General features: G+C 43.5%; 1 protein-coding gene across 3 annotated transcripts in view; it reads right to left on the bottom strand.

The window, feature by feature from the left end:
* Positions 1–1,090: 1,090 nt before the first annotated feature.
* rassf7a (Ras association domain family member 7a) overlaps positions 1,091–8,859 on the bottom strand; it is a 37,849-nt gene continuing 30,080 nt past the window's right edge. For all 3 annotated transcript variants that reach the window (XM_073472206.1, XM_073472208.1, XM_073472207.1), the window contains 5 exons: positions 7,966–8,164; positions 6,240–7,168; positions 3,986–4,160; positions 2,918–3,025; positions 1,091–1,396 (listed from right to left, as the gene is read on the bottom strand). In XM_073472206.1, coding sequence (XP_073328307.1) covers positions 1,365–1,396; positions 2,918–3,025; positions 3,986–4,160; positions 6,240–7,168; positions 7,966–8,068 — 1,347 coding nt within the window. In that variant the 5' untranslated portion in view covers positions 8,069–8,164 and the 3' untranslated portion in view covers positions 1,091–1,364. The remainder of the gene's footprint in view (positions 1,397–2,917; positions 3,026–3,985; positions 4,161–6,239; positions 7,169–7,965; positions 8,165–8,859) is intronic.

The following is an 8,859-nucleotide window of genomic DNA, read 5'->3' as shown; positions in this document are numbered from 1 at the left end:
CTGCCGTGCCCCTTGTGCCTTTATGGTCACATGTCTTGTAGATACACTGCGTTACCTCATCCATAACAGCAGCCGCTGTGATGCCGGGATGTTTGGCACATTTCCCATTCTTGCCACGGATGCACTCTGCGAACTCTAAATCAGCCACCTGTGAATACCGGCTTTAAAATACCCAGTTATGATCGTGCATCACAGGGCCCATTGTACCACAAAGTGAGTGAGGAGAGCATGCATAATTCAGTAGCTATAATATATTCATAATGCATTTCACATAGGAGCTTCATGGCTCTGTAATTTTTAGAAAGTGTACAGCGATGTGTTAATTATTAACTGCAGGGTATGCCAGATGTGCTGCACCTTCACTCTTAGTTACTGTAGAGACCAATAGGGTTGGAATTAATGTAGTTAGTCTATAAAAAATGTTTGTTTTTTTTTTTAAAAAAAAGGTGAGAAATGCTCCTCACAATTTTCCAGAGCCCAACAGTCCAAAACTCAAAGATTCTTCATTTACTATCATGATTGACAAAGAAAAGAAAGCAAATCTTTACTTTTAAGACGCTGGAAAAAGCAAATGTTTGACTTTTTTTTGCTTGGAAACTGACTCAAACAGATGAATAACCTTTCCATCGACTAATCGATTAAAGATGCAGCATGTAAGAACTGGCCAAGTGCCGAATTCTTGCTCAAAACAAATAGGGGGGCAGCATGTAACTGCTAATTGCTGCTAACTGTAGCTGCCGTTAGCTAGCGGGCTCAGTTAACTGTGCAGTTAGTGGTCGTAGGATGAGGGTAGTGTTTGTGCTTACAGCTTTGGACCAGGACGGGCTTTAGCTAGTTGGTTAGCATGCTATCTTCTGTCAATATCGCCCCAACATAATTCAAATACATTATGCAAATACATGTCAAAACTGTTATTTCTTCATATTCTGTTGATAATTTTAATAAATTTGTGAATGTTGTCAACTAAAATTCTTACATACTGCACCTTTAATCAACTAATCCATGCAGCTCTGAATTACAAGGATGAATAAATAAATAAAATGTGATTTCATAAACAGGGTATTAAGAAAAACAAACACTCAACAAAAAGATTATCTAAAACACAATGCACATTTTTATTATATTTAAATACATAGTAATAGTAATAATTGCTCTAGGTAAAAGGTTTCTAAATTATTTTTTACATTTCATACATATCATTTGTAGTGTTTACAGTAGCAAAACTCTGTAAATATATTTGTCTTATGTATATACAGTATGTATATCATGGTAGATTAAATAGCGTTACAAAGAAAAAGGGGTTAAATATGAGGTGACGGTGACAGAACAGTGAACAAGTTTCCATTGGCCATGCGGTCCATGTTTTATCTCCATGACGACTCTCTGGATGTCAGGACTGCAAGACACACAAAAATAAGTGGGGATGATGATCCCTTTGTTTGGAAAACAGTTTTCAGCTAAGACTTGCGTCAAACAGGATATAATCACACATGCTTACGAGAAGCTGACACAACACCAGTTAACTCTTTTATGAGTCAAGTCTTGAAGTCAGAGTAGTTTCAAGCATGTTTTTCTATAACAAGCACTGAGATGTCTGTAGTTTCCAAAAGCAAGAAGCGGTTGTATAATCCCACAAAGGAAACACCACACTGTAGACGGTAAGAAGAGAGTGCACACTCAAACACTTTGACCTGTCAGCGTAATAGAGAGACATGTAATAAAACGCTAAGTGCTATGACAATGTAAATATTGGTTTATGTGGTTTGGATAGTCATTTGTGGAAAAACAGAGCCAGAGCGCTGAGAACAACAGCTTCCCTTGTTTGCGTTATGTTTGTTATGAGGATTTTTAGTAAGTAAAGCTCATCCTAAATCTACAGTCCACTGAGGCACATTGCGAGTTATGACAGGTCAAATGTTAGGTGTGATGACAGCAAAAAGGACCAGGCCAAAGAAACAAAATCTCAAAAACCATGGCCCTGTGGCACTACTTTTGAAATGTATCCCTTCTTTTAGCACGGAGCTCGACAAAAATAGACTGGCAAAAGCTGGAAGCTCCTAAAAATAAGTCGCTCTGACTTCAAGCGGAGCAGAAAGAGGACAGAAAGATACATTTCTCAGTAGCAAAACAAGGGCCAAGGCTTCACACAGGAGGAGAATGGGACAGTGCAATACATTTTTTTGCAGAGCCCTCTGTGAAAGGCTCTTGCTCTTTGGAAGTCAAGCGTCACCAAAGTACAAGGCATTGTATAGATACACCTCCCACTTCACATATAAATAGTATCCATACATAAAAGGCAAACTGAAATGACATTGGTCTCATATCTTTCCATGTCACAGTATAAAAACAGCGCTACAATCAGAATGTCTGCTACAGTCATTCCCAGTGCGATTGATGTGTTACATGGAGATACGGTGAAAAAGCAGCTGTCGGTTTTATAATTGTTGACTTGAGGGTGGGAAATCCACTCTGTATCACAGAGGGGGGAAATTAGGAGCGAGTTCCCAGATGCATTAAAGTATAATGAAAGCAGCTACTGTTAGTCCAGAAGCAAACAGTGAGAGAAGGAGGGCGGGGAGTAGAGACAACATGAAACGATAGAGAATTAAAGCATACAAGGAAATGTGAGAGAATGTAAGTCAGCTGTAGAAAGTTAAGGACAGGTATCAGCAGGAGACGGAGAGTTAGAAGTCTTTCAGGTAGAGCGCAGGAAAGAGCTGCTGAGAAGTAGGAAAGACCTCCACCATACAGATGGTTTCACTACCCAACACCAAGAACAGCAGCCTTAAAACCCAATCAAACCGGGGTAAAAAGTTTGGGGGCAAGGGGCTCTGGGGACCGGGGGACGGGCAGGGCGGGAGAGGAGCAGAGCAGGATGGACTCGGGAAGCGGCAGGCAGGGTCTCACACATACACACCCTCAGGGTTGAGACTGGACACTAGAGGGTTTTGCAGGTTGCGTGGATGTCCCAGGAACTGTTTGGCGGTGGGGCGAGGCGGTGATTCCACTGAAGTTAAGCTGTGGCCTGACGGAGAGAAAGCAGACAGTAGACATTTGATTTTAGCATGATTTCAACCTGCTGAACGTGAGCTGTCCAGGAAGCAATCAATCGATCAGTATATTTATGTAAATCATTAGTATCCATAGTACCTTGTCTGCATTTCAGCACGGGTATTATTATAGTAAATAGGTCAAAAGTTGTTAAAATGGTTGTGCTTGTTTCCTGTTTTGTGTAACTACTTTGTCACTTCATTAAAGGTTTACTCATTAAAGTGTATTTGAACTTCCTCCAGTGATGTCACTCAGTGGTTAAATTGCATTGTGGGTAATGTAGGGCACCAGATTTTGAAATGAAAAAGGATGTGTGGAATAAAAAAGGTCATATCTTTGGTTCTGCTGAATCGATTTTGATTATTTGACGCCTACATTACCCACAATGCAACTTTATACTCTCATATTTTTCACATATGCAGCAGTACTCTCCAACACCTGTAAACACACCTTGTTGTGTAAAATTGGTGGAGTTGTGTAGTTAAGTACATTAACAAGTGTGTGATAGTGATCCCATAGTAAGAAGCCCTGAATCATAACTTTACAAGAAGCCACGTTTCCATCCTGTCTGTACTTGTTAGTCATTATTCACAATGTGGTTGTTTTACAATCCAATAATACTAAAAATGCAATTAGTCATTTCTTCAGTAAGTTTCTTCGTAAGCTCTTACTGACCACAAAAAACATAAAAATGCACGTAAGAAGCATTAAAGTGCTGCAGAAACTGCTGTCATTCCCTAGAGTTTGATTTCCCCATGTGGGTCCTGATGATACAGGATGGCATGCAACCAAAAATGTCCAATTACAGTCAGTCTGTATCACTTAATGTTAACTCCTCTTGGTTCCTTGGAACAAATGAACCTCTAACAGCCACGTTTACAATGCTACAGTGCTACAGTTTGAGTATTAATATATTTACTTTTGCCTCCATTACCTCCATTACTATATCCCTCCTGCAGGAGATGTGCCAGCTCTAACTGCTCCAGTTGCTCCTGAAGCTCTGTGCGTGAGTGGGTGTGCGCTGGCAGGACACCTGTTTGTTGTATAAACTGCTGCAGGTTACACTGCCTCAGCTCCTTATTCAGCTCCTCCAGCTCCTCCTGTTTAGCCTGAGATGGAAAAATAAAAAAAACGGATCAGTGAGGAGAACAAAAGGACGATTTATAGCATAGATCAGTCACCGCTGACTCATTGAACGCCGACACCTCATCTGTCTGTCAACCAATCAAAAAATGGGATGAGCCAAACTGCTAATCGGTAGATACAATTCTCTTCTGCGTGATAACAATGACAGCAGTTACAATAACAAACTAAGAGCAGAATCTATACATGTGTTTATAAGGCAGGACTGCTGTATTTTGCTTTTAGGTCACATTATTATTACTGTCAGTGCCATGCATCTTTTCACCATAGGGGGGCAGCAGAGTCTAAAAGTCCAGTCTCAAGTCACTGATGGACACCATCACCCATCAGCCATCGTCAGACCATTCAGCTACAATGAATCATCACAGCTATCATAAGCATTTTTCTAATTCCATCAGATTCCAGTAGTCTAAGTCATACTTCTCTGTGGCTTTCCTAACTGACCAGGTGTCAGGGGGAAAGATATTTATTAGCTGTAATTATTGAAGACCTGTAGTTCAGAGATCCACCATCGAGACAGCGGCATCACCTTTTGCGCCCACAGATTAAACGGTGATGCGACAAGCCAGTCAATTAGTCTTAATCGACTATCCATTTGTGCTTAATCAATGTGTCTGCACACAGCACAGGAAGCAGCAGCAGCAGCATGCTATAGTCCACCAACTCCAGCATGTGTGTGTATACGTGTAATTGATGTTGGACTGAGGCAGCCTGCTGAGGCAGTTCACACCTGCAGGTCTGCCTCCATTAGCTTAATTACAGTAGCGCTGTGCTCATCAGCACCAACACTTAAACACTCGGCTGGCAGCCTCGCTGATCAGCTGACGGGTGACTGACACTGCCAGACATACGCACCTTTACATTACTGTGGATTTAGCTTTATGATACTGTATCATGCTACTACTGTTAACATGTCACTAACAGGAAATAAAAGCATCTTGTTTGGCACAATGCCTCTGCAGTTACTTTTGGATTATAGACTCTTGCAATGCATGATTTGACATGATGGTACATAATAAACCACTATGTTATATAACCTCTGTCCTGTAGCAGGATGCTAAAGAAAAGAGCTATAAAATTGATCATGACTCTGTTTCATCAATTGGGCACTAAATCTGTTGAGTTCACCCGCATAGTCACACATATCCCCATAAGGATGACTGCCCATGACTCAAATGAGCTGTTTTTAATTAGTTTTTCAGCCAGTTTGCTTGAAGTTTGCTTGGCTTGAGGCCCAGTGGATTGGGAACGGGATTCAACAGTCTTTCAGTCCGGATGGTCTTTGGTAAAGAAAACACGGAAACACTAGACTAAAAATCTTTTCTGGGTGCTCTATTTCCTGGGAGAGAAAAAAACAACACCATCTCACATACTAGTGAAGAGGAATTTAATTTCCTACACTTCCGTGGCTGAGAACTAGTCTGAATGAGCTCCACGAAAACATATACCTGATACCGGAGTCCTGGGTTTCATGTGAAATATTATGAGGAAACTCGAGTTTCACTTCAAACTGGGTTAGGCTTTTATTGACAGAGCCGTGTCTATGACAACCACCAAGAGTAAACAAGCAGTGACAGCACAAACTGCGATAAATTGAGGCTAATTCAATCCAAAGAAAGGAGCTTTTGTTCTACAAATCAATCGTCTTTAATCTCTTTTCATATACAGGGTACAAAAATATATAGATACTGGCAATGTGATATAAACACCATTAGTAACCACGTGTTCAGAACATGCATACAAGATGACACCTGCTGAACCAGTTCAGCTAGATTGTAAATAGATCTTCAGACAATAAAACACTTCATAGAAGATAGGATGTGAGTATACAGACCACAATAAATCATGTCTCCTTTTCACTCATTACTCTTTTCCTTTTTACGAGTGTCTCTGCACTGTTGTTGTGTCTGCTGCAGTGTGTAGGTAGGAGAGGGATACAGTTTTACAGCTTTGCTAGAGGAGAGTCTGTGCTACAACCCTCAAATGACCACACACATGGGCTGTATTTACAGCCCTTTCTCCAGAACCTTGACCTCTCTCCTTACCTGCAGCAGAGACTCTGCCTTCCCCAGAGCCTTGTCAGTCTCAGATAGCTGCTCCTCCAGATCTTTCCCGAGATTCTCCCGGCCCTGAAGCTCTGCCTTCACAACATCGAGGGACTCCTCGGGTCTGTTGGCTTTCCCCTCCGCCTGGCTTTCCCTCTGGATCTCTTGCTCCAGCTGAGCAGAGCGAACAGAGAACTCGTGGAGCCGCCGTCCACAGTCATCTAGCTTGGCGTGGAGCTCCCCCAGCTTCCTCCTCATTCCTCGCTCCTTTTCCACCTCCGCCTGAAGCTCCTCCTCCCAGTACTGCTCGTGAGCAAGCTCGGCCTGGTTCCTGCGCATCGCTTGCTCCAGAGCGTCCACTTCTTCTTGCAAGCGAGCGTCAGAGACTGGTGAAGGACACGGAGATGGGTAGGAACGCTCCCAGGGATGTGACTCCCTCTCTAGGGCTTCTAGCTGGGCCTCGAAAGCCCTCAGTCTCTCCTGTTGCTGAAGAACCTTCCTAAAGACCTCCTCTTTGGATGGGCCTATGGGTGGTGAGGGAGAGGGTGATGGCACATGACTGGGTACAGGGCTGGGAGACGGGGAGGGGGAGGCTCTTTGCTCTGGAGATTCCCGAGGAGACCTCTTAAACTGTTTGACTTTGGTTCTAGGAGAGGTGGATGGCCCCAGGTTAAAGGTGAGTGCTTTCTTAGGCTGGCTGCGTTTTGAAGGCTCAGGCTCAGGATGCTTGGGTAGTGGGATGGGAGAGGGTCTGTCTTGTTTAGAGCTGGGTCCGTCGCTGCTGCTGGGGCCAGTGCGGCGCAGGAAGAACTGAACTTCACTGCCATGTTGGCCTAACTTAGCCAGAGACTCCAGAGGCTTCTCTGTGGCCAACAGCTGCCTCTCTGTGTCCCTAAGACGCTGGATCAGAACATAACGGCCTGTCTGACCTGGAGACAGAGAGAGACAGAGAGTGAGGACAGAGAAATGTATCTACAAACTAAAAAACAACACCAGATAAAACTGAAGAAGCTGCACAACTCTTGTTTTCATAAAAAAGCACAACATAAATCAGTAAATGTGTTCATAAGTTACTTGTGGAAGACCTTTCTTCTCCTTCAGTGTACTTAAAGCAGTTCGACTGACTCCTCCCACTGCTTCTACGCAAGTAACGCTAAGTGAACAAATGACATCAAACGCATTATGATGCTGCTGATACCTCTAAATCTCTGCCTCTGAGGATTGGAATAAAAAGGCTGCTGTGTAAGACTCGCACATCATGTAAAAAATGTTCAAATAAACTGAAGTTTCCACAAGGACCTTGAAATTAGGACAAACCCTCCCTAATGACTTGGCAGGCAGCTCACTCATGGAAGAAGGAGAGTGCTAAATCTGGAGTTATGTTGTTCGACGCTGTTCCAGCGTATGGCTTGAATGAAGCCGGAGGATACAGGGACAGAGAGCCGGCTCAAATCCGTCTCATACCCAGAAAATCCAGTGAAGTGTTTGATTTGGGTCAGCGAAGAATGAAAAGGTGAGTACGGAAGCAAACTGCTGCAACCTAAGCGTAGTACTCTTGTTTTGTCGTCAACAAACTCTCTCTGCAGAGCTGTTATCTAATCACTTAAGGCCATTAGATTAGCTGTCAAGCACACAAACATGGTGCCAACTAACAACAGCTTAGAAGCGTGTATTGCAACATGATGACACAATGATTTCACAGCATTGAAGGGTTCGGGATACTCACCAATGGCCTGAGCCAGAGCAATGACGACGTCTTGGCAGGACGTCTCCTCAGACAGGCCGCATACAACCCGCACCACTCCGTCCACCCACACTTTGAGCTCCATCTGACACCAGGAGGGACGGGGCGAACAGTAAGACGGTTTTTCAGACAGATCACTTCAGCTTCGGTTGACTCAACTCAAAACTGCATGGCACAGAATCTGAAAGACAAGAAGAGAGGCACATATTAGAGGTGTGAGAAATCTAATCTTCACACAAAAACACACCACACCGATGACATAAAGGCTTCACTGCGTTGCACAAAACGCAATGGAAGCTGTTAAATACAAAGCGCCCTCACTTGTTAGTCATTTTGTTGAAATACCAGTTTCTACACCAAACAACTCTGACGTCAAACATGTGCCGTGTTGAGTGAGAGCATCATTGAATTGTAAATATCAAGACCAGCAGCCGAGGGGTACAGCAGCGTAACATTTTGTTAAGTTCCTAGTGGTTAGTTAAGAGCCCCGGCAGTATCTCGCGGACCTGGGAGCATAAATGCCAATCTGTAACCCAATTAAACGCTCTGCTGCCCTCCTTCAAAGCCGTTATGATAGCTTACTGCCGAGAGGAACGGACAGGGAAAGTGGAGCAACTCAAGTGTGTCTATGTTTGGGAGAGGGTGTTTGTGCGGGTAGAAAATACATAGAAACATGGCAGGAGAGACAGAACAAGTGAGTGTGTCTGTGTGTGTGTGTTTGCGCAACTTAGTTTGATCCTCCTCAGCAGGACCAGAACTGGGTCTCATCAGACTTCAGAGAGCAGATCAGCAGGTAGCCGAACGCGCGTCTGGGCAGCAGGTTTAACCTAAATGAATATCGTTCTCGTTCAGTCCTCGCTCTGCCTGTCTGTACTT

The sequence above is a fragment of the Pagrus major genome, chromosome 8, assembly GCF_040436345.1.
Source record: "Pagrus major chromosome 8, Pma_NU_1.0".
Taxonomy (NCBI): domain Eukaryota; kingdom Metazoa; phylum Chordata; class Actinopteri; order Spariformes; family Sparidae; genus Pagrus; species Pagrus major.
This window is presented reverse-complemented; position numbering and strand designations above follow the sequence as displayed.